Genomic DNA, 27,186 nt, shown 5'->3' on the forward strand with positions numbered 1-27,186 from the left:
TTGTCAAGTTGCATAGTAGTGAAAACAGTGGAGTGTATATTTGTTTGTGACAGTGTGTAGTCAACATCGTGAAGGGAAGAACAAATAATGAGATTGCAACAAAAACAGCGTATTGCTGCCTGTACAGCAAGTTTTATGTTAATGAGTGTTGAACAAAATTTAAATAAAAACAAAGAAAAAGACGATGGTGGATGGCATCTTTCTATAAAAGTCGAAATAGATATTATTTTTGTGGTTTGGGTTCTTTGGATTTCAAATTGCATGTTCTCCTTCGTAAAGTTCCAAAAATTCTATAACCAGTTCATTTGACCACTCCATTCTTCAAAAAATAAATAAATGACCTATCTCAACGATTATTCTGCGACGATATGAAGAACGTTACTGAGACTGCAAAACATTTTTGTTTAATATAAGCCTACGTGGGAATGGTAGTAAATGATTCAACAAGTTCAGACAAGTCAAGCCTGCGATGCTTGTTCATCATTTGACTTGTGCCACATTTACCGACAACTGACCGGAAAACCGCATCGACGAGCGCTCTCATTTCCACGACGCGTGGCTCGCCAAATCGCGCGCCAAACTCGCCAAGTCCTGCGTCGTGGGATGCCGGCTTTAGACAAAGAAAATAAAGTTCTGCTACTCTGGGAGCTAGTCCACCAAGGGATAGAAGGTAAAACAAAAGCAAACGATCTAGCTAGAAAACGAGCGAACATTCCACTAACTGAACCAGAACCGTTGTGCTTCCCAAGTGGATATATACAGCGTGGTGCATCGTCGTTGCAAACATAGGAAATTCCATGGAAATTTTGAACTGTTCAAATATTGGCTTTTCCGAGGGGTGTCTCACTATTGGAATTACCTGTACATTTTCTTGGCAGTCGCTGGCAGTCATTGGCAGTCTTATGGCAGTCGCATATAATAATTACATGGCAGTCATAGGCAGTCTTCTTCATAGTCATTGGCAGTCGCTTAGCAGTGGAAGGATATTTTGGCAGTACGTGTACATTTTTTACCCGAGTGAGACACCCCTCGGGCTTTTCTATTGATTTTATAGCGGAGGCGTAAATAAAATTTTTAAAGATCTACGTTTGGTAAACACACATGCCAAATTTAAACCATTTTGGACGACTAGTGTCGTTTCCCGCTCTTCGACTTCCATAAATTCCGGTCCCACCAGTCGCCATTTCTAAGGTGTCTTTCAAGCATGGCTTCCTGTTCTTGCTGGTCTTCCTCGTTTTCTTCTCTCTGCTGGGATCCAGTCCCATACTCTCTTGAGTATTCTTAAATCATCCATTCTTTGAAGGTGGCCAACATCATCTGTACATCATCTGTTTCGTCTTCTTGATATTATATCGCTAAAAAGAAGAGAGTTCATTTCCCTAATTATTCTTCTTTCCTGTCCAATTTTATTACATATATCCTCATTGCTTTTGCCATCTCCAAGATATTTAAATTTGGAGCAGTGTTTTATTGTTTTGCCCATACCAATATCCAAATCACTATGATCGCCGTTTCCTACAGACATGTATTCGGTCTTTTGAATGGAAACTAACTTAAAAAAATCTGGAGGACTCCATCCGTACCCTGGAATGGGAATCCTTCAAAGGTCTAGATTCAAACAGCAGTTGGACCCACCTGACCATGAGGAAAACCGAGAATCGTGAGAAAATTGTCAAAATTATCACCAACCGTCACGAGAGTAACAGTACGTAAAGAAGAACTAAGACAGTGAAATAAGTAGGAAATGATTAAGAAAATTATCGAATGTAATACCACAAGATGTTTCCTACTATGACTCGGAGTAGTAGTGTTGCCGGTATCGCATTGAGTGTCAGGCAAAAGTATTAGGTAATACCGAAACATCGAGTTGTATTCAAAAGATTATACAACAAAATAAGTAAACATTTTCATTATAATAATTATTATTAATAATAAAACTACAATTGTTATAGTGAAAACTTGAACCATTGGATGAAGGTTGGAGGTGTTTGAATTTGGTCTTCAGCATTAGAAGTAGATGGCGGTGTATTTTCGGCTCTCATTTGCGACAAAATCTTCATATGATGCTGCTCGCTGGGCTGGAGATAGGGAGTAACAGAATTTATAAAACTATGGCCCGTTATTTTGATGACTTCCTGGAGATTAGCGCCTGAACTGCTAAGAGAACTTACTGTTGAAGCTCTGTTAGCCTAGGCCGCTATCTAGGCCGATGTTGATTGCTCCCATTTTTGTCCAGTTTCTTATAATGTTAATACCTGCTGGACAATTCTTGAACCATGGGGAATTATCATTCTGTTTCCATTTCTGATTGACCGTCGAAAATAATCGATTAGTTTTAATGTTCGCTCCTCTTTTGGACATTAGCTTAAAATATAATCGTACTGGACATAAATCCGGATTCACAAGATTTTTTCCAAGCCATTTACTTTTGCATGTTCGACTTACTCCTCCTTGCGCCGTTTTAGCAAAAATCGGATTGTATTCCAGTCGACCGGTACTAGCCCCGTTATTATATTTTTCCTCCTTAAAATATTCCAAACAGCAAAAAACCGCTTCATTTCCTCTCCATGCTAGTCCGGATGCAGCTATGCGGAAAAATTTCCGTTGAAGCCCATCTGAGGTATTTTCATCCAAACTTAAGGCCGTTTTTTCTATTTCCTGTCTCGTCAAAGCTGTGGAACTCTCCTTTCGTGTACCAGGTACTGCCTGCAACTCTTTTCCAAAGTTTTGCGTTTCGGGCAAAACGCGCCGGGCGGGGCGCTTTGAAAAATGTCATTGAATGGGATCGATGCGGCGATTATACTTTTGAAAATATAGTTCCTGGAGCATTTTGGCCGTTTTGTTCCATAAAAGCTTGACCATACCTTTTTTATAATCGCTTCCATCGGATTTTCGCATATTATATGTCCAGTGTTTTAAAATGTTGCACAAATCCTCGTCTGTTGTCGTTTTCTCAATTTTGAAAGTTCGTGCAAGGCAAAACTCAGTAAACTGCTTCCATACGTATTTGTCTGAATGCTCGGTATTTCTTAGCTTCACATTTTTAATAGCATCGTCGACTTAAGGCAACACAATTTTACCAAATCTCTCTTTTGCCATTTTGTAATAAGAATTGACGAGATATTTTGTGGAACTGTAAGAAATGACTTCTGAATTAATCTTTCAAAAAATGACAATTACAATATGGCCACCAAGCGATAATCGCTTAAATGATTATCAGTTATTAATCACATCCTTCTATATAGGAAAAATATACATAGAGTTGTATAATCGAGGTTACTACTCACCTAGTAGTTTCGTTAAAGTCCCCCAAATCGGCCTGCAGCGCCAGCCCCGCCAGGTGAGCGGCGTGGTCGCCCGCCGCCCCCGAGGCCGCGTTGAGCCGCAGCTGCAAGTAGTAGTGGTGGCGGGTGGTCTCGTCCCGGAGCAGGAGCGGACTGTCCACGTAGAACTGGACGCGGAAGTAGAAGGCGAGGGCGGGGCGGCCGTTCGCGTCCAGGCCATGGCTGTGGGACGAGCGCCAGCTCTTCGGCGCGTACTTGGAGAGCTTGCTATCGGGTTCGGCGAACAGGTACTCGCCATCTGGAAAGGAGAGAAAAAAGATTTAAACTTCACTATTAACAAGTTTCTAAATAATCGAATATAGGAGAATATATAGGAGATATTGAAAAAATATTTTACATTTCTGTAAGTCAAAATTCTTTTATACTAATTATAATTTGAAAATACGGTACAAATGATGTACAAATGACCCAACACCATTGCTGATTTCTTTCTTTATTTTTGATCTGCCAGTAGGAAAGTAGTGATCGTCGTGAAATCATACATAAATATTTTTTACAGAGCTCTATCTAAAATCCTCTTCTTAGAGTCTTAGACCAGGCGCGCACTGAAGTGATGCGGTGTTGCCACAAGAAAATTTTTGAATGTACAGAACTTGACCATAAAAATGTGTAGCATTGTGTAGCCATCCATGACAAATAACTGGAAACTATCCAATAAGACGTAGGTTCGTCAAATTTTAAAGCATGATGACGAGTCTCAGTTCCACTCGTTTGTATACGTCAATATATTCATTTCCCATTTCATTTCCTAGACCTGTTAATTCTGTTTAAAAACTGTAAACTATTTAGGACTGTTTAATCGGCCAAATTTGTCCATAGAAACTGCAGTCCTTGCTGACATGGGAGGAACTGAAATAAGAATTGAATAATATTCATGCAAATGAGTGGAAATGAGACTGTGATCTACACTGACATAATTGAGCAGTGAAATTTGGCCAAAGTACGTATTATGTATTATTTAAGGGAATCAGCAATCCTGTCTATTTACCGTTTTTGTCTATTGTCTATTGGTTCTTGACTCATGACCCAGTTCATACTCTGACATTTTACTGAACACCTGAACACTAATGACGGATAATGATATTTGTCAGTTCAAAATTTAAAGTACACTTGCGACCTCTTTTGATGTACTAACTTAGATAACTTAAAAGCAAAAAAATTAGCTTTTGTTAGCTAATTTACTGTTCTGCTACTATTTTTTATACGAAATATGTAAATTTTCAAAATGTGTAGCTCAGGCGATTGTGGTGTAGCTGTACAATCATTGAAGCAAATATGTAGCAAAGTACACAATTTTGTAGCATGTAGCTAACCTTGTGGCAACCCTGAAATGATGTGGCATGGCGGTGGCGACGTAAAGCAATGGCGTGAGGTATAGGAATGGTGATTATCTGGCGTGGCACTGGTATAGTGGCAAAGTGGTATGAAAATGAAGTAATGCGCACTGCAGTAGCAAGCGACATTGGTATCACTGCTTCATCTCATCAGTAATTTTATTATTATCGAAAATGTCATCAGCCTCAGAGGATGAACACTCAAAATAAGGAGAACAAAAAAAATTTTAAAGAAAAAACATTGTTATTGGATTCATCCTTCGTGTCAGAAAAATAAAAATGTTTGGTATTATTAATAACTTTATAAAAAAGAATTTGAACCTGAATAACCAAAAGTTTAAACTTTTCTATTAAATGAAGATAGTGAAATTTTCTCAGTGACTATGAATAATAAAAAATATAATTCACACTTCAAATAACAGTAAAAATATATAAATAATATAATTACGTATTGGAAAGGCAGTTGCAATTCAAACTTTATGTGATCACCAGCCGCTTGCCAGTCGAAAATTAAATTTGCTGGAGACTAGTGACACCCAACTGGCATCACTCCACTTACAAAAGGCCGCTCCATCGCCACTCCACTCATATTAGCGCGGTAGCATTTCTTTACGTAGGCTTTAGCAGATCCATTTGCCACTCGATTACCACGTGCCACGCCACTTACTTACCATCTTGGTGCGCGCTTTGCCTTAGAGTGAGTAATCCTCTTCAGAAAAGATCCAGTGGTTCTCAAAATTTAAGCAAAAAATAAAGTTTTTTGGAAATTTTCGAGGTAAAATATCTCGGTTATTTTGGACTTATTTGAAAAAAGGTAAAGAAAAAATATGTTTTTTCTTTTATCGAGGTCTACAAGCCCTGAAAATATTTGCACTTGACTCACCGTGTATAATTATATAACATCTACTTATTAAAATTCAAAATCTTATCTCTTGTCTAGATCAATATTGTATTTCATCGGTTTCATGCGAATCTTTATGGTAACAACAGACCAACCTTCTATCGGTATGTTTCGATTATAAATCAAGTTGAATACCTAAGCGTCACCATGTTATGAATTCTTAATTAGGTTTCAACATTGTGGTAGATCGAAGAAGAACATAACTTATTATTTTCAATAATACTTTATTCTTATAATACAACATATAGGGTCCGACAATATCGCATCGGGCATCTGTAGCTCCTGTAGGTGAACATAATAAGAAGCTATCTTGATAGTTCTCAATAGAGAAGATGAAAGAGAGGTATTCGGTGGCGTCCCACAGGGCTCGGTGCTGGGGCCAACTCTGTGGAACATATTATACGACAGTGTCATGGAGCTTACTGTACCAGGTGGGACAGAGTTGATCTGTTACGCCGATGATCTTGCTGTGATAATAACAAAAAAAACTAAAAGAAACAAAAAAATAAACGACTTCGACCTAATGCAGACTGTGGATGATACACTAAAGATCATAGCCAAATGGATGCGTGAGCACAGACTCGAAATAGCTGTGGAAAAAACAGAGGCGATTTTACTGAGCCGCAAGAGAAAAGTTGACCATATAAGGTTTAATTTTAAGGATATGATAATAAATCCAGTAAAGCAAGTCAACTATCTTGGATTCCACATAGACCGTGCACTCACGATGGGCCTGCACATCAAGGAGGTGTGTCCGAAATCACAACGAACTGCTAAAGCGTTGTCCGCAATACTGCCAAACGTTCGGGGCCCAACACCAGCAAAGAGAAAAGTGTTAGCATATGCGTGCCAGAATATTATTATGTATGGAGCACCTGTGTGGAACGAAGCAACCAATATGCACGTAAATAAAAAAAGACACAGAGTGCACAGAGAGTCATGGCTTTGAGGGTCTGCTCGGCGTATCGGACAACTTCAACTGAGGCAGCCTTAGTGATATCGGGTCTGGTGCCCTTGCATCTTCTCTCAAGAGAAAGAGAACGACTCTTTCTCAAGGGTGAAGTACAAACCAGGAAGCAGAGAGATGGAGAGAAACCGCACAGTGCAGCAGTGGCAGGCAGAATGGGAAGTATCACAAAAAGGAAGATGGACATATAAGCTCATCCCAAATATAAATATGTGGATTAAAAGAAAGCATGGAGAGGTAAACTTCTATCTTACTCAAATATTGAGTGGCCACGGAAATTTTGGGAGCTACCTGTGTAAAATTGGAAAGAGGGAAGTCGCGGAATGCCGATACTGTGCTGAACCCAATGATACTCCAGAACACACAATGTTTGCTTGTCCAAGATGGGAACAAGAAAGATGTGAAGCACGCATGACGATTGGTGGCAACATCTCCGCAGATACCTTCTTAAAATCGGTAACAGAAAGGAGAGAAAACTTTGAAGCCATCTCAAAACTGGCCCAAAATATACTAGAGGCAAAATACAGCGAAGAGCAGGGTTAATGAAAAAAAAAAGGAACAGTCCGGCGTCTACTTGAGGAGATGCGTCAAGCGGGTCCAGGTAGACGTGGCAGGAGGGAGAGGGTGACGCTTAGTGGGTAGTGTCCCTCCAGGCAGTTTAAGGAGAGATTGAGTCTCCTTGAGAGATTTTACACCTCAAAAAAAAAAAAATCTATAGCTCCTAGAATAAAAAACTTGACAGTTTTGTTTAAGTGCAAACCAGGAAAATATTTTAACTTCTATAAGGTGGCGCAAAAAATTGGATTGTATATTATTGCATTTTTGGCTTCTTTTCAGATCACTTTACATAATCCTAAGATATGAGTAAAAATATTTCGATAGCTTCAATTATTAATAAATAAATAAATAATATATATTTTTCAGCCTTTCTTAAAAAAAATATTAAAAATACAAGAAGTGTGCTGAAATCAAAACTACATCAGATATTTACTTCAGATGATCTATACATACTTACTTTGCTATAAATATGGTAATCTTAAATCATACAGAGTGTTTAAAATTCTACGCCAAACTTTCTAAAATAGAAAATAATATTTCTGTCTTTTTTTAAATGGAACACCCTGTATATAATTCTTTTAATAGATATAAAGTTAAAAAATGAACTTTTTTGAAACAAAAATTGTATTCAGTCAAAATACCAGAGAAAATCATTGGGTAGCTTTAATAAAAATTTACTGCGGAAAATGCCATATGAAATACAAAACCGCGATTATCTGCGAAACCGTTAGCAATTTTGAAATATTCTAAATACAAAAAAATGTTCGTTTTTTAATTCTTCATCTAATATAGAAATAATATACAGAGTGTTCCATTTAAAAAAAAACAAAGAAGTTTTTATATTTTAGTAAATTTTGCATAGAATTTTGAACATACTGTAGGATTTACGATCACCAATTTGTAGCAAAGTAAGACCATCTAAGTTAAATAACCAATTTAGTTTTGATTTCAGGACAGTTCTTGTATTTTTAACGCAACTGTAAAATTCTAATAACTTCCAGAGGTGCGAATTATTATTACCCTAGCAGATAAATATTGGTGAGCACCGCCAATGGTTTTGGTATCGCCAAAAAGGAATGCACATCGACAGGAATTCCAACATGGCTTATTTATTGCCTATTCTTGGAATGAGATCCGATCTCTCTCACATACTCGAAAAAATCATTTAAAAACTAGATATTTCAAGGCTGATATGATAATGCGGTGTCTATTTTTGTATCCAAAACAACCCAGAATGTCATGAATATACATAAAATTCACAGTTTTTTTAAACCTTATATCAACAAAAATTTATTATGTTTATAAATGTGTCATGTTAGAAGAAGCACGCATATATAACTATATTATATTGCAAGTTACTCAAAAATGTTAATATCTGACAAATTTAGCATGCATGCATATGAAATTAATTTAGAGATTAAATATTTTATATTATTTAAAAATAGTTTTTTTTCTTTTTTCCATAGCAACTGTTAAATGTTATTTATATCTGTCAAAAATAGTGGATAAAATAGTACTTTAACCGCAAGGGTAGATTAAATGATACTTTAACAGAGAGGATAGGTTAAAAACTTTATTTCTTCTAGCACGTTTTTTAATTGCTTCCATTTTTGAAAATTTTTGTATTCCTTTTCATAAGTTATTCGGGATTTAAATGGAAGTGCTCTGGATATGGCGTTTGTCGCCTCAGCCTGAATATCTGTTGGTAATTTACTTTTCGTTTTGAGCCATTTCTGACTCCAATTCAATCAGCAATCGGCACGAAAGAGAATTGAAAAATATTGACTCAAAACTGACAACTAAAGAGACAGCTTTATTTATTTGTCAAATTACATAGAAACCAACGCCAACCCAGCACAATATTTTTTCTACTCGTAATGAATTCCTTGAAATAATAATTTCTGAATATATTTTAAAACGTAACTCTCTATGGAAAAAAAAATATTATTTTATACACGACGATAAAATTGCATTATCGTCTCCCGAAATCTTTTCGGTCGAAAAAGGCGATAAAATACCATTTTATCGTCTTGTATAAAGAATAACTATAATAATTCTTTAAGATGATAAAAATTTGAATATCAAGTTTATGAAATAGTTCTTTTTTAGTTAATAATGACAATAGCATAGTATAAATCACTTAAAATATGTCACATTTCATAACAAATGTATTTAATTATATTTTTAAACGCCAAACTTATCATTTTTACTTACATCCGATTTACAGATACTAAATTACTAGATTTAGCTTTTACAGTAAAGCCTCGAAAATCCGGAGACTGAATTGTTTATCAAATTTATTTCTTCTTTATTTTCAGAATCAAGATATACTTAGTCATTTTTAACATAAAATTTTCCTATATGATTAAAATATAACACAGCTAATAAGCAAAATAAATTATCGTTTTTCACCAACCCTTAGAATTTTTAGAATTTAGAATGAGTGGGAGGGGGGTTAATCACTTCGACCTTACAGATCCATTGTGTCCCCCTTTCTTGAATCATAACTCATCATACAGTCCCAGAGCTTTGACGAAAGCCAGTATCTGGGACGGTTTTATAGAGGGTAGTTCTCCATCTCCAATATCAGTCGTACCAAAATTCATGGCACGAATGGTTGTCGTCTCGGCGCACTCAGTGATGAGGTGTACTGGTGTTTCCCCATCTTCCCCACAGAATCTGCATTCGCCGTTTCTTCTTAGTTTCAATCTACTGAGGTGTTCATTGAGGAGACAGTGTCCAGTTAAAACCCCGTGACAATCCGAAGATTGTTCTTACTCAGACCCAGGAAGATCTGTGATTTTTCTTGATCATAAGCCCTCAGAAACTTCTTCGAGTGTCTTAGACCATTGCAAGATTTCCATTCCAGGTTGCGGATGGAATCTTCCAAGTTCTTGAGTTCCGCCTTGAGTTGGTTACCACTTGGAAAGCAGAACGGTTCTGGTTCAGTGAGTGGAGTGTTCGCTCCTTTCCTAGCTAGATTATTTGCTTTTTCATTGCCTTTCACCAACCCTTGAAAACTAAGGACTTTATATCAAGTAGCCTGATTAATAACTCAAAAGAAACTCCAAGCCAATAAAAATAATGTAAAAACATCAACAGCTTGAAAGAAGTTTGTAATAATAAAAATAACACAAGTATACACGGTTTTGAACCTGAGCAACTAAAAGCAATTTCTAAGATAATTTTTGGAGCTCAATTCAAATCAGCAGTCCATTTTTTAAGATTGGTTCTAGTTTTCGAAATATTGAATAAATTCACTATTTTACTATTTTTGACCGTTAACCGTCATTTATTGAATTAAACAATATAAATCAGAAATGAACAGAGGTTGAACTGAGTCTTTTATACTGCTTGGGATCTGTTTCACGGATTAGGGTCCAACAGTAATCGCTCATCATGCCTTCGTCCCAAAATCCTTGGTATCGCCTTTCGATATTCGCTATGTCTTGGTGTAGCCGCTCTCCTTGCTCGTCGCTCGTGTCGCCCAAGTTTTGTAGAAAAAAATCAAGATGTGAATGCAGAAAATGTATCTTGAAAGACATTCGAGCTCCAATCTTGTGGTAATTTTGCAACAAATTGTCGATTACTTGCTTGTAATCCGGTGATTTATGATTACCGAGAAAGTTGTGAACAACACTTGTAAACGTTGCGTCAGCCATTAGTTTTCGAATATCAGGTCCGACAAATATTCCTTCTTTGATTTTTGCGTATGACATTTTTGGAAACAACTTGGTTAAGTACTGGAAAGCCGGTCCTTCGCGATTGAGCGCTTTGACAAAGTTCTTAATAAGGCCAAGTTTAATGTGAAGAGGTGGCAGTAAAACGTCCTGTGGGTTTACAAGTGGTACAGTGGACACATTTTGTTGTCCTGGAGTCCTGGCTCATAGTGGGTACGACTCGGTCACACCGAAAACTAGAGCTAATCTTGACAAACGGATTGAAGATCTAAGTTCAGGGCATCAAATAACGTTAAGAATCGTTCTCATCTGTTTGGGTCCAAAAGTTGACCCGAATTTGTAAACTTGTGTAATTATAAAATCACAGGGACTTAATAGAACTTATATTTACATTGGACACTATCTACTCTTTTAATAATAATTAAATATAATGTAGAAAAATTTACAATGGTATCTGCACCTTGATTTTTTATAGCAAATAAAGTAAAGATGATAACTATCAAAAAATCCTGTAGTAGCTAAGTAGCATGGAGTACTAGTATGCTGGGAGGCGGTACTTAAAGAGACTAATAGAAAAAGGCTCACAAAAGTACAGCGATTAGCAGATGTTGGTACAACTGGAGCAAGGAACAACAAAGCACAAGCTGCACTAGAAGCAATCAATCGACTGGCTCGTGAAGGATTTGGACGCTAATGGTCGGAATCCAATCTGTGAAACCAGAGCAACTATTGTCACTCGAGGATATTGCCAATGTTAGAACTGCCCCACGGGGGTAAACCTCGTGAGATGGAAGATTTCCAACGACGACTACTGTAGAGAATGCAAAGTGGAAGACCATAGAGTACCTGCTGTGCCACTGTCCAGCACTAGAAAAACTACGCTTTAAATGGATACGGTTTTTTGGAGGGACTAGAGGAAGCAGCAGAAGTCAACATCGGGAACTTTGCAAAGAGCTGGAAGTGCTTTAACGCAAAGAAAGAATGAGAGGAAGGTTTGGTATCGTAATGGCCTCCGAGTGAGAGATAATATGTGATAGCTAACCTAAGTAGCCTATAGAGTTTTCCAAAAAAAATCTAGACTTATTGAAACGATGATTCGTTTAAAATGAACTTCAGTAACTACATCTCTTAGATATACAAACTTCTATTCCTGCAAGCTTCCAATTTACGTTTGCTTACTTACATTGCTTATTAAATTATTAAATGTGATTTAATGTCTTAAAATTTAATATTTTATTAAGCAACTATTTTCGGTACACAATTATAGTTATTAATTATGGCTCGATAAATCTTAGATCGATTAAAATTATTAAATCACCCACAAAAGTTTGATTAATATCATTTTAATAATCTCGAACACGCCCATATTAGGAAACCTTAAATCTGAATATCGACCATAAATGTTTTTTAAACGCCATTATATTGTAATAAATAATTATATACTGGCGTTATACGTTCGACTCAATTATGCAAATAGATATTTCCTATTCTACGTATTCCATTAAAATAACAGTCGCCATTACTGCTCGTTTTTCAGACATAAATTTGAAATTTTACACATTAAGTCGGCCATCTTTAGCCTTGACATTTTATCGGAAGTAGTTAACCCAAATGGAATGTATTTTAGTAATTAGTTGACAGGTCGATGTCGGTATTCAACTCAGAGTGACAATTATTATCTGTATATTGATTAGTCAAGTGTTGACTTATGATATATTAGATATCAATTAAATTTTTAGTTAGGTAATCGAGAGCGCGATTTTCAAATTCATTGTTGCCAACCATGGATATACCTGACTAACTGGAATTTAAATTTCCCGCTGGAAATGCAGATGGTAGCACTGCTGTAAAAAATGTCAAGTTACCACATTTATTTATTTATTTCCTGACATTGTCATTCCTTGAGACACTTCAGTTTTGTATTACGTTATTGGTTTAAATAATGTTGTGATACCTTAAGATTATAAATGTTTACTAGCAGACCTTCAGTCGAACAGTGTTCTTTTTAAAACCTCTTTTAGTGCGAAGTGTACAAGATAGCTTAACAGCCGTAAAAAAAATCATCGCAACTTTAATAGAATATTTTAACCCGGAAAGCGGTACTAATGGCCCTTTATGTTCCTTAAGTGCTGTTAAGAAGGTGAGTTTTGTTAAACGAAAATTTTGTAATTTCCAGACTTGATATACTCTCATTTTATACATCTATAAATGCTAACTTGAGAACTAACGTCAAATATTATTTAGTATATAGTATAAGTATCACAGTTTCGGCAGAATGACATCGTTAAATGAAACTGAACATATCGAAATTAATTAAATCAAATTGTTTAAGTGATATTTTCAAAACTCAATAACTCGGAAACGGTTGGTTTGAGATACATTGCGTGTATTTCGATTTTTGCTTAAAATTGAAGGAAGAACCGAAATATGCTATAATATACAGGGGGTTCCATTTAAAAAAATAAAACTTTGATGTGGCACGACTTTATGACCGACTCTGTATACTTGAATTTATTACTCGCTAATAGATATTTATAAACCCTAAAACTTTTATATTTAACTTTTTGCGGTACCTCCTATATTTTACCTACTAATCGAGTGAGTTTTTCAATAAGATTTGCAATTGTTATACTTAAGAAACCGTTTTTGCTGAAATGCATTTTTATATCTGTTTATCACTCTGAGGTGATATGTTGAATATATACGAACCCATATGGCGCCAATTTTATATCCTCTGATATAGAAATGCGGGTATATTTTTCTGATATATGTAGGTGTAAACTATTAAAAAACCAGGTCATATTTTCGTCGTTAATAAAGGTCGAGTATTTTTTCAGAATAATATTTATAAAATTTCCATTAATATGTAATTTAGGATTTATCTATAATACAGCTTTAATTATTATAACAACTAATGTTTCATGTACGTTTTGGCAAGTTTGTTATTAAAAAAACTGAGTATACTGGGTGCAACAAATTCGGGGCACGAGCATTAGTATCTCGGAAACCGGAATAGATACAAAGATAGTTAAATTGAGACAAAGTCCCTCCCTCCTTGGGATTTTCACCAAGATACCACCAAAAAAGTTTTAAAAATTTCAAAGACTGCTGTGTTTTTGAAAAAAAAACGGATTTTTTTGAAAAACAATTTTATTTTTTCTTGTCGATACTTTTTAGAGAAACAAAAATCAAAAAACTAATTGCACATTCTAGCCTCTTTATTAGGGCTATCTGACAGTATTTTTAGATTTTCAAATTAGCTGATAATTTGTGAGGTACAGAGGCCAACTTAATTTTCACAACCTATATTTTTTATTTCATGTTTTGAAAGAACTCGGTCTCCTGAATGATATGCCACACTTTATACTTTTTTGTTTTGGGTACCTTAACAATAACAAAACTATTTAATGATTAATTAAAATAATTTCAAGTCTCCGTTTTTTTAAATTATTTAATCTGATTATATTCATCGCAACAATATTGATCAGCGTTACTAGTTAACATTGAATAAGGAAAATCGAGCAAATTAAAAGATTCAAGTAAATAATATCCAGGTCAGCAATTTAAAGATATTATTTTTAACTTTTTTTTATTGTGAATTTGAAATTCCACTGTGCGATATAATAATATGCATAATATTAATCGTAGTTATTATAAATAAATCAACTTCTACAAACTAGTTTCTAATGCTCTACATGTTCGAAAGGGTTACCTTATTTATAGGTCTTTGAACATATCTTCTTCTTATACTTCCGAATGCATTTTGTACTCTTTATTGTAAATGTTGAAATGTATTGATTTCACTTTTACAAATGATGTCAAGTAACGCCCTAGCGACAGGTCCAGCAACCTCGTACTGGCCATTGTACTGCTCTACCATTTCCAAATATTTATTTTATAGGTATATTTTTTTTTATTTTATTGCATTTGATTTTCCGTATTCAATGTTTTACTCCACGTCATTGTTAAGTTTGAAAGCTTATCAATATTCTAACGATGAATAGATTAAATATTTAAAAAAAACAGAGCCGGACTTGAAATTAGTTTAAATAAATTGTGTTCAAATGTCTAAAAAATATTAAGTGTGGCGTATCATTGTACTCAGGAAACCGAGATCCTTCAAAACCTGAAATAAAAAATGCAGGTCCATATTTAAAAAAAAAATTAAGTTGACCTATGTATCTCAGAAACTATTTAGCTAATTCGAAAATCTAAAAATACTATCAGATAGCCCTAATAAAGTAGCTATAAGAATGTGCAATTAGTGTTGCGATTTTCTAAAAAGTAAGAACACGGAAAAAAAGCTAAACTGGCTTAAAGATTATTAATCTTGAACCAACGATATGCTAGTTTCACCATTCCGCAAATCTAGTTACCTATACTTCTTTTCAAGAAAATCTTATACTTAGAAGCTAAGAAAATTTATCTTTTATTTAAGATTTACCTAGTATTGAAATTAAGATTATAACTGCACTCCAGACTATTCTAGATAAAATCCTGTTTTGAGTACTACTTATACTTATTTGTAACTTTGCAAATTATTGCATTAAGTATAGAAATTCTTTGTGTACATTGTACATGTAATAATTACTTTATTCTGAAATAAAGCATCTTCTTACTTCTAGATTAGTTACTATCGTTACAAGAGTTTGCTAGAGAATAAAAAGAGATTAGTAAGTTTTGCATATAAAATATCTAAAAAAGTATCTATCTCTAAAAAAGTATATTTAATCTTTATTGAATTTTACTTTTTATTATTTCAAATCCCTTTAGTCCTACTTTAAGTATATAGTAATTTCTAATCGAGTATATCGTAATGTCTAATGATTAGTTTATAAAGTTTTTTTGTTATCGTTTGTGCTTGTAATATGTGAAAATGGAGGACCTTCTTCAGGCATGGGAGATGACGGATTTGATCCCAAAATTTCAAGGTTTTCATTTAGCAATAATCCTACATTATTTGATGACATTGGTTGGAGGATAGGGGGACTCCATTTTAATATGCATTATTTCGGAATCGAACAAATCCGATTTTAGGATAAACTAGTGTTTTTCCTAGGCCGAATATTAAGCGGGTTCGAAAAACTATATAGTTTTCACAAAATTTGGTAACGTGTTCCCTATGCTTTCGGTGGTTCGGGTTCGATCTTGTTAGAACCTCTTGTTTTGGTAATATCTTTTCTTTATCTAAAGTCTTTAAGAGCGGCATAATAGTTTTTCAAACCCGCGTCTCTTTGGATACCCTGATTTGGCCTAGGAAAAATTAGTTTATCCTAACATCGGGTTTGTCCAGTAACATACATGAATGAATATAATAAAATTGGGACATGCTAAAAATTTTAATTTCCATTTCCAATAGGTATGGAATATTGAAATATCACCAGAATAACCCCGAATGTGGTTAATACTTTCTAAATTAGATTAGCCAAACATCTCCTACCAAATTATATGCTTTTCGTAATAAGAAAATACAATAAAACTGTTTAATTTCCCAATATAGGTAGATATTGAACAGCGGCATCGCTAAGTAAAAACGAGAAACGATAATAAAAATTGTTAAAACATAATTGAATCATTCCAAACGCGTACATACCTAATTTACCACCAGTGTCTAAGAAATAATGCATATTAAAATGGAGTCCCCCTAACCTCCAACCAATGTTATCAAATAATGTAGGATTATTGCTAAACTTACCCTGAAATTTTGGGACCAAATCCGTCATCTCCCATGCCTGAAGAAGTCCTCCATTTTCACATATCACAAACACAAACGATAACAAAAAAACTTCATAAACTACCCGGCTAGTCGGCGCGTTTCGTGTGGCATGAGAGAAACAGAAACCTAATGAAGGTAGGAATCAGGAATGTACGTTGCGTTGTTGCTGTTGGGGATGGTCAAAATATAAGAATAGTAACTCTTGGAAATGAGGTGTTATTCTCGCGCCGAGAATAATATGCTTATTTAAAGTATACACCGATCAAGTAAAAGTTTTAAAAAAGTTAAGAATACTTATTATATAAAAGTATTTATACTTTATTTAATAATAGTTTCTTCTTTGCTAAAGGATTTATTCACTCGATAGTAATATAAGTTTTTCTTAAATATAAGTAATTTTATTCATTTTTTTAGATTCAAAATTACTTAAAGTGACTATAACTATATTTAAAAAGCAAGTGTAAAAGTAAAATAGATCCAAATATTTGTTTTACTCATGGAAAGAATATTATCCTTAAAGAAAGTGTCTAAGTGTATGATTGTTCTTGAATATAGAAATTATTTTTTTCCGTGAAGAAGAAAAAATAAAATTGATTTTTAAAAGAATCCGTTTTTTTCCAAATAAATATATAATAATCCCTGAAATTTTTAAAACTTTCTTGATGGCTCCTGGATGAAATCTAGGCGTCGAAATTTCGATCCTAAGCAGTGGCATTTCAGAAAAAAAAAACTTTTTATTGTTTATATTTCCCTTTTAGTGGCAAATGCCCATGCCTTTTTCAATGTGTCATTTTTTACCATCAGCTAAAGATATTTAAACCATGTGAAAACTTCAATCGCCATAAAGCTGTAACATTCAAATTACATAAAAATCAAATTGATATCAGATCGTGTATGTCACACGTTTCCCGCTAAATTAAATAGATCAATAAATATGCAGATTCCATTCTTAGATATGGTGCGAGTACGGACAAGAGCACTTGTCAACGCTTTGCGCGCATTTTTCTTGCCATATCTCAGATGGAAAAGTTGAAACTAGGGAGTAATCGCTGATATAAATCAGTTTTTATTTCATTATTTTAAAGATCAAGGTCTCGGATTCAATTTTTATAAACACAGTAGTAAAATAAAGTAATATGTAACATGCGATAAATAGGAGGAAAAATTTGTTCTGGTCTCTTGTACGCAATTCCTATAAAGACCAGAGCTGCAACAAGTCAGTTTTAAAAAGACCTAAGACTTAAGTCATTTCTAAAATCAAAATTATTTGTCTTAAGTCGAATTCAACATAAAGTTCAAATGATTTAGTGCTTTAGTAACTTTAGTACTTTTTACTATTAGCTCTACATAAATTTTTAAAAAATTATAAGTTTAAACTAGAATTTTCTTTTGTTGTTAATAATAAAATTCGTAGTTTTAAGATAGTTAAATAATTCGCATATTTAAGGTTCTCATTAAAAACATATTTATTTTTAAATTGTGACAAAATGGTGTTAGATAGAAGAAAGTTGCAAGAGACATTTTTTCTTGGTAATAAACCGAGTAAATAAAAAAACTGTGAAATTTTTATTTTTATCAGTGGCGTACTATTTTTTTTTTGAAAAAACATCTACGCCACTGGTTGAAACTAAAACCTCTTCTTTTTACATTTAAAGTGTCTCTGTTAGGTAGATTCCTATAATGAAATTTTATAACGATACCTTCGACTGTTAAAAAACTATTAAAGAATATCTTTAATTTTTCAAAAACTTTAACACCCTGTATCTTGCGTAAGAGGCATTTCCGACCCATATAACGTGTGCTATATCAAAATCAATATTTCGACGTCCCCTATCATTCCTCGAAAGCATGACCGACTTACAGGAATCACCCTGTATATAATGATTTCTCCACACGTGCATAGTAAATAATATTTCTATTTTTAAAAATAAAAATTAAAAGATAGGTAGGCTATTGTCACTAAAAGAACTAGTACACATAACGTCCAATTTACTTATAGCACAGCTTATAGGCTTGGTGCAATCTCCGCCGGTACTGCCACCATCACAGAATATCGTAAACAACTGATATATTCATATACACAGGTTTAAATAGCGAGTAGACGAAAAAAAATTTATTTGATAATTCTAAAAGTGTTGAATCCATTTTTGCTTTTGATCAAATCGGTGTCAAAAAGTTGAGTTATTGAATGTTATTGCAACCAAAAACATCCTAATTACACTCTCCTATACGCGTTAATATTTTTTCGGCAATTTTATTAACATTTGAAGTTGTCATAACCACAACACAACGCCTAGTTTGGATACTCTGTAACTTATTTTTTACTACCCGAAACAGGGTTACATCACACAATCCTCGTACTTGAGTATTTTATAGTTTCAATAACTGCACCAGCAAAAAACTAAAATACTTAAAAATTATAACAAAGCGACGATTTCAATATTATTTTAATGCGATCAACATGAACTATAACCGGGACGGCGCGGCGCCGGCGCCGCACGTTGGAGTATTAGCATGAAAAAGGTGATCAAAATTCGAAAAAGCAAATGTGTTTAAGATTTCCCAAAAAAGATAAATGATAAGTTAAATCATGTCTGCCATGAATGGCGTTGCTATGGGTGTGTTTAGTTGCATTCACTTGTTTCAACGAAATGTCAAAATTGTTACTTCTCACAGATAAGAGGTAAATGGCTAAATGTTATGTTTAAAATTATAAATTGTTGTTGTTCTTGTGCTCCTTTTATGTTTATATTATTGTTTTGATTGAAAATGGCTCAGCAAGCTGCAGGTATGTATTCTACAAAAACAGATTATTTATTTTGATATTCCCTATACTAACGATTTTTTTTGCAACTAAAATTTAGGCGTTCAGAAAATTTGATTAATTTCTGACATTTTTTATTATACTTAGAGATTTAGTTGCGCATTTCGAAGAATTCAGCATATTGTCCATATACGTTTTACTTAGTAAACATTGGGCTTTCATACAGTAAAATAAAATACTGCGACTTTTTGCGACTTTGCTGATAAAATGAGAAAAACATTCTTGGTTTCCTCTAATTTGCAAATCAGTGATATACTAATGCGAGGTGTAAACCGCGATGGCATTGTTGTGTACAAACCGATCGCATTAGTGCCATTAGCAATATAGCACAAGTGGTATGGGCAGTAGTAGCTTTAGTGGTATGGGCATTGGTCGTGGATCAGTCGTAGCAGTAGTAGTATTAGTTGCGATATTACTACTGGCATTAGTGGCATTGACCGTGGAAACACTGGAACAGTGATTTTTCTTTCTTTTTTTAGAATCGACGAATTATCCTTTATTTTGTTCATATTATTTCCTCTTTAATTGAAAATAGCAATAATTTATATAAGGTCTACATAAAAAAATTTCGATCAACTATCGGTGTCAAATACCCCACTGTGCGCCGACGTGAAATACATAGCAAAAATTTCTGATTTCTGCCGTATACAACGCTGCGGTCGGAATTTTTTGAAATCAACTGAAATGCTCCAAGCCAATACGTATATTATGTATGTAAAAATTATATAAATTATATGTATCGATTTAAATAAAATTTATGTTCCGCTCTCTATATAACGCGACCAAAGATTGCAGACCACAGATATTTTCTTATTGTTGTTCATTAACGATAAATAACCAAGCGAACATTGTATGTGCTGAAAAAAAAAGAATCGAACACATAAACACACTTCTTACCTGAATTATTGCGCTCATTTATATCATTCTATCAAAAATGACTGATTTAATACCTAATATAAATTAATTAGTTACCTATATGTTCACCTGCGACTGGTTAGCTTAAAAGTAAATCTGTTAATTGCAGGAAACAGCAAATTATACGAAACTGAATATTTCAACAGATATTGTTGATAAAATTAATTTATTGTTAATAACGGCATCTTTTATTTGTAAAATTCTCTGAAAAGTAGATTCAAAAATAATGTAGGTAATCCTTAAAGATAAATAAAACAGATAATGATATAATGAGAATAAGAATTTCATATTTAAGTTAATTAAAATGTATCTAAAATATTATTTTTGCAACTGAACAAAAAATTGTTTTATTTTCATAGCCTTTAAAACAGTTCAAATGATATGATATGTTCTGGACATTTTCTTCACTCAAACAGCAACAAATATTATACCATAATGAAGTTAGAGAAAAGATGATTAAATATCGTTGCTTGTAACAAAAATTGGTAATATGCTCAGACAGTCAAGAGTCACGTAAAAGTCCAAAATCGTAGTAGAAAAATAAGCGTTAGGCATTTAACGTTTTATGTAAAACTGGCTAGGTATTTTTACACAACTAAAGAAGGAAATTAAAGCGATGAAGAAAGAGTCATGTGATGAAGAAAGAGTCATGTGATGAAGAAAGAATCATCGCTCAAATGAAGTTAGAACCGACACGCGCGCTATCATTTTTACATTAAAAACGTAATTTTTTACCGCAGATGTAGGTTTTTAAAGCCCGGTTTAATCATTTGCCTGCGCTCCTTCTACTTATTCTAAAATGTTAGCGCGATTGACAAAGACGATATTCCTATATCGTGTTTCTTTGATTGATTCGTTTTTGTGCGTCAGTCCATTGGTGTGCTTGCAGTGCAACCAATGGGGCATTCCATTTTATAATTTATATCCAAATATATGTTTTGACAAGACTTTGACAGTTAAAACAACAAATTACAATAGGTTATATATTGATTATTATATGACTTGAAACACCACGGCACTGGAATTAAGTTTTATGTGACCTTGAACAGATTAGTTCACATGGTAGCGACCGATGAATCACTCCCAAACATTCGTGGCGTTTACTATATCAAATTTTCGCCACTGAACATCAAACTGTCGTGCAAAATAAAATTATGCTCGTGACGCCAACAAGGTAAGGTATACTACGTATAGAAAATATAATGGGTTAAGATGCGATAGATCACTGCCGTTCTTTAAAAGATCAGCCTGGGGGCGGACTTTTGTTTACTTCATCAGCTGTACATACTTAGATATTGGCTCTGATATTGGGTTAGATTCCGTTTCATATTTTGTCGGTTGATTTTTGGTTTTAACTCTATGATTTTTGGTATTATTTATTACTGTAGTGCAAAAAACTAATTATTTTGGTGTTTAAGTGACATAAACTACTACCAGATATATGGTCACTCTCGGTTTCGCATAAAAAATAGAAAAATTGAAAAATTACACGTTGTGTAAGTGATTTAACCTAAAAGTGCCCATACATTTTTTACTCATCATGATTTTTGTGTGTGTTTTTTAAGACTCTAACAATTCATCAATAAAGCTTAAGTGGAGTGTGTTTTTGGTGCTATGCCTCATCTTTGTTGTGTTCCTGATGGAAAGGATAGTTATACTAGGCAGCCTAAAGTGTCCGGAAGAGCAAGAAAAGTGGGTACGAGTTATAAATCAAGAGAATTCTATTGAAAATATCTTTAATAAATTTAAAATAATATTCTCCCATAATGGTATTAATGAAAACTGGACAATTATGTTTATTTTATTCATATTGTGGAATCTCCACTCCAAGTGTTGTTGGTTCAGCTTTGATATATTCAAACACGTAAGTAGGTATTACGATCTAGGGAAAAATAAAGAATATGTGTATTAAAGATCATGAAAAAGATTATTATTTTGAGTTCAAATTTTAAAAAAGATTTTTGTAAAGACAAGACTGATACAGTTTAAAAGAAGAATGTGTTTTTGTTTGATAATATATAATGTATGTCAAGTTGTCAAGCATAACATATATTTGTTATGCTTGACAACTTGACTTGTTTTTTTCGATCATACGGTACTAAGAAATTCATATTTCTTTGTTTTAATTGGTCTATGTTATTTACATTTTACGTAAGAATTATACCGTATCATCGAAAAAAATCGGCGTCTAGTTGGCTTGGAAATGAACATCGATGACATTCCCTAAATAACTGTACACATAAAATAATTAACTAGAATTTTACAATCTTGGAAAATTTGATATTCTTGAACCTTGTTTCTAAAAAATATTCTAAATTTTTTGATTTTCTTGGGATTTAGGTTCGGGAAAAACGCTGATTAAGTTTTCATTTGGTTTTTAATTATTTTTATTTGGTTTAAAAAAAAACGTTTTGGCTAACATTATAGCCTTCATCAGTGTTGTGTCATATGAAAAAAATAGTGTCGAATATAATCCAAAAAATTACATATAAAATATTCACACCACACACATAATGTTTACTGCGTACTCCATAGTCCATGTAGATAATTTTAGTGTTAAGAATAATAATTTTAAAAAATATGTGGTCATCTTTTGATAAGTTTATATTAGTTTATTAATTGCAGTAAACATTATGAGGTGTGAATTATATTGTATATGTAATTTTGGATTATATTTGACACTATTTTTTCCTATATGACACAACACCGATGAAGGCTATAGTTAGCCGAAACGTTTTTTTAAACCAAATAAAAATAATGAAAACCCAAATGAAAACTTAAATCAGCGTTTTTCCCGAACCTAAAAATCCCAGGAAAATCAAAAATTTTAGAATAATTTTACATATAAAATGCCAGCGATCTTCATTTCATAGCCATCGCTGACGCCTTTTTTTAGATAATATTGTATTATTTGTACATATTATTTTTCGAACATTGATATTTGCAAAATATACATATAAATTTTGTGAATGCAAATAATAATACATCACTATTAGTAGATATTGAATGTTTTTTGTTAAATTAGATCGATTTTCAAACCCCAAAATTTAAAATATATTTACATTTTATCCATTATCTTATGTACCTATACATTATTTGTACATTGTAAAACATTTGCTGCAGTTGTATGGTTCATAGTTTATTTGCCAAAGTATTTATTACTATAAATAGGTATATATGTTGTAGTTATTAACTGTATATTATGTATATTTCATGTAAACTATATCATTTTTAAAATACAAACCAAAAATCTGACGAATAATTATGTTTTCCATGTATTCTACAACATATTTATTAATCCGTTATATATAACTAGTGTGACATCATAAATCTCGCCCGCAGGCTGATCTTTTAATAGAAGGCACTGGATAGATATAAGGGGTTTTCGGAAATAAAATCCTAGATTAGGTAGTTTACTAATCAGCTGTTCCAAGATCAGTGCTGAGAGTAATCAGCTGGTAGTTTAATTACGAACGGTTGGATCATTAGATTTACCGGGTTAACAATCACATTTAAATATATTTCGTAAAAAGAGATAAATTAAACAAATAATCCTAATATCCCTCTTTAACGATTGTATAAGATCTATTTTTATCCTATTTGTTTTGCTTTAAGTATACTTTTTAGTTTCTGTAAGACTATTTTTTATAAAAACAAAATGTGTTTTATTTTAGGCTTTTTTAAAATTATGCCATTTAAAACAAAAACACTATAAACTTTATTTTAATCATTTATTTACTGCCAACATAATAAACATTCCATCATATTAATAATAAAAAAATATATCAATTTTTATCTACCAATTGTGATGAAAATTTTCAGAATTGTCTATCAAGTTCCATTCTTTCATTATGCCTGGCTATTTTAATCTAAATGTTTTAAACCACTTTTCTGTAGTTGAGTTTTCATTTTTTTCCTATTGGGTGTCTCCGATAGTGCTTTTTCGCAGTCAGTATCTTTAGAATTACTTGTTGGTTTTTTATTTATTTAAAATCTAGAGTTACTTGATGCTATGCTGATTGGCTCATTTTTACGGTCACTAACAAAATATCATGTATTTGATCAACATTAGATAAAGTGATTTCGGACAAAACGGTTATTAAAAAACTTTATACTTCTATGCGGACAGTTACGTTTAAAATTATCCTAGAAATGATCAGCTGATTAATTCTACCCACCTCATTAGGAGGGTTAGTAGGATCACAACATATGGCAAAAATCGAGTTATTCGGATCACTTTCCGAACGCATTGACTCGTTTTGAGATCACTTTTCGAACGTCTGGATTAGTAATCCTATCAATCCGATCAATCAGATCACAGTTTCCGAAAAGCCCTATAGTTTATATTGGCCATTGATCGCGTCATTCATAAAAGGATTTGTAAGGTAGGCAACTTTATATACACTTGTATTTGGTAGTTTAAGGGTAGTTTACTGACAGACGATGACGAAAAGTGGCGGTTTTTGTCTTTGTCTAGAAACCCCAGCGTGTTATTATTGTAATTTGTAATATTGTTTATTAGTTGAGAATCAATATAGTTGATTAAGAAATATCGAGTGCATTATTTCTGTATAAATATATTACAGGATTTCAGTCATATCGCTGGAAAATTTTCGCTGTTTGGGCAGTTTGGGTGTTTATAAAAACTCAAATTATAAAACAACCTAGGTTTTTGTTTCGTTTATCGCGTATCGCGTATAATGTTTGGTTTAGTCACTAACTAACATTTTTCCGAACAACCAAATTCAATCACTAACTATGTTTTGAAGCGGAGAATCGATTGCAAAAGTCATTAACTATGATTTCTAGCTATTTATGTTTTATTTTAATACCGAATAGTTACTAACTATAACATCATTATGCAATGCAATTCATCTTTAGACGCCTTTTTCTCGGAAGTAATAAAAAGTAAGTTAGTGACTTTTGGCAGCAATGGGACGATATTTTCAAATAGAAAACATAAATATGGTGTTTAGTTTGTAAAATCTTGCAGTTAAAAGAAAACAATTGCTTAAATTTCGAAAAACATATAGAGAAAGAATTGACTTGAAAAATGTGAAATAAAACTTTTAGAAATGTGTATGTGTATATATGTATTTATATTTTTGTGACATTATTATTTAAGTGTTTCTTTTAAATCCTACCGTGGAAAATTTGTGTAAAGAACATGGACGGGATTTTCAGTGAAATGGCACTAGACCACCTGTTTAAAAATGTAAGGGTAGGTTTCATTTTAAAATAATTTGTATTTATTTTTAGATTTATTTTCCTTTAAATAAACGTACAAGTAGCTTGTAAGAAACCAGCAATTAAATTTGGTCGCGTCTTAAAAAAAATCGACGCAATATTTTTAGATATTGACCTCCCTACAATAATAACCACGAGCCGCCACTGTGTATGACCCGCGTAGTGCAGTAAACACTGGATAAAGGAAAAGCAGTAAAAGCAAGGAACTGCTAATGCTTAACAGGAATAAAGACACTTAACAGGACATACCACTGTCAAGTACTGTCCTGAACAAGCTCAACCTGTATCAAGGAAGACTTTGCTGCAGACCGTATTCAGTCTTAACTGACAAGCAAAACTGGCCAGTAAAACGTTATGTGTAGACGGAGCTTTAAAATAGATATATGACAATTATATTCCTCAATGATGTTTTCCTTACACAGGGTCATCGTTCATTAAAATATCATCTAAAAAAGCTTAATAACGGATGACGCCTAGCATTACTTCGAAAAAATAAGTACCTAACTGTGGATTACGAGCTACGTGATCAATTTGTTAGTTTTCGAGTGGTCAGAAGGTATAAAAATATACAAGAATATTAAATTAAGCGGACTTTCCGTAAAAAACTGGTAATCGTTTAAAGAAACGGTCTAGACTAATTTACTTAATGATAATTATTTCTAGCTTAAAAAGTGTTTTAAAATTTAAAGCTATTTTACCGGTTTTTACATAACACTGTATTACAGGGTAGACACTATATGCCATCAATTAAAGCATGTCATGATTCAGAAGGTCTTACAGTTTGCTTGAATTGTTTTTTTTTTTGTTTAATGTCACACACAGTGCTTAAATTCTGACAAAATATTCTTCTAGATTTACTACATCTGAACAACATGGATTGTAGAATTATTAATAAAACACGAAATCGTCACCATCATCATTCTCAGCTTATTCAACGATTTCCAATTATGGTGTAGCCTCCCTCACATAATATTTAGATACTCTCTTTGTAATATTATATTGTATAAGTTATCCCTGCTAATTTCCTAATATATGTTCCCATCTCAAATTTGGTCTTCCTCTAGGTCTCTTAATTCCTCTTGGGTACCATGCTGTAATTTTTGTAGTCCATCTGTTGCCCGTCCTTCTTGCGGGAATTTGATTCTGTGGATAACATCTATTACATGGGTCTTTTGTCGTATCTATTCTATTCTTTTACGGTCTTTCTTCATTATTCCCAGCATATTTCGTTCCATTGAGCGTTGTGCGACCTGCAGTTTTCTTATAATGTCCGAAGTATCCATATTTCGCATGCATAGGGTATGACCGGTAGTACACATTGGTCGAATGTTTTCTTTTAGTTTTCGTTTAGATAAAGTAGTATTGTAGATTTAAATATGGTTGAGTTTCTTCTATAAGTACTTTATGCTAACTTAGTTCTTCGGTTGATTTCTGGTAGTACAGATCCCAAGCTGTGTATTAGTTGTCCCAAATATTTTGTGTACTAGTTGTACCAAATATTCTATTCTATACTATTTTCAGTTGTGTGTTATTTATTAGTATGTCTCTTCTATCTACTACTTTGTTGTACAACTTTAGTTTTTGCTAAATTCATTTTGAGACCTACTTTATTGCTGGCTGTATTTAGTTCTTTAATTTGTGTTTGGTTAGTTCTTCAGGACAATTGGTAATTGGGACTATGTCATCAGCGAATCTTAGAT

At 33.2% G+C, this 27,186-nt stretch overlaps 1 protein-coding gene across 1 annotated transcript in view; it reads right to left on the reverse strand.

Annotated features, from left to right (window-relative positions):
- LOC115880265 (protein expanded) overlaps window positions 1–27,186 on the reverse strand; it is a 181,776-nt gene that overhangs the window by 23,019 nt on the left and 131,571 nt on the right. The window contains exon 3 of the mRNA XM_030897451.1: window positions 3,288–3,582. Within this exon, the coding sequence (XP_030753311.1) occupies window positions 3,288–3,582 (295 nt within the window). The remainder of the gene's footprint in view (window positions 1–3,287; window positions 3,583–27,186) is intronic.

The sequence above is a fragment of the Sitophilus oryzae genome, unplaced genomic scaffold (assembly GCF_002938485.1).
Source record: "Sitophilus oryzae breed Bouriz unplaced genomic scaffold, Soryzae_2.0 scaffold_1620_pilon_pilon, whole genome shotgun sequence".
Lineage (NCBI taxonomy): Eukaryota > Metazoa > Arthropoda > Insecta > Coleoptera > Curculionidae > Sitophilus > Sitophilus oryzae.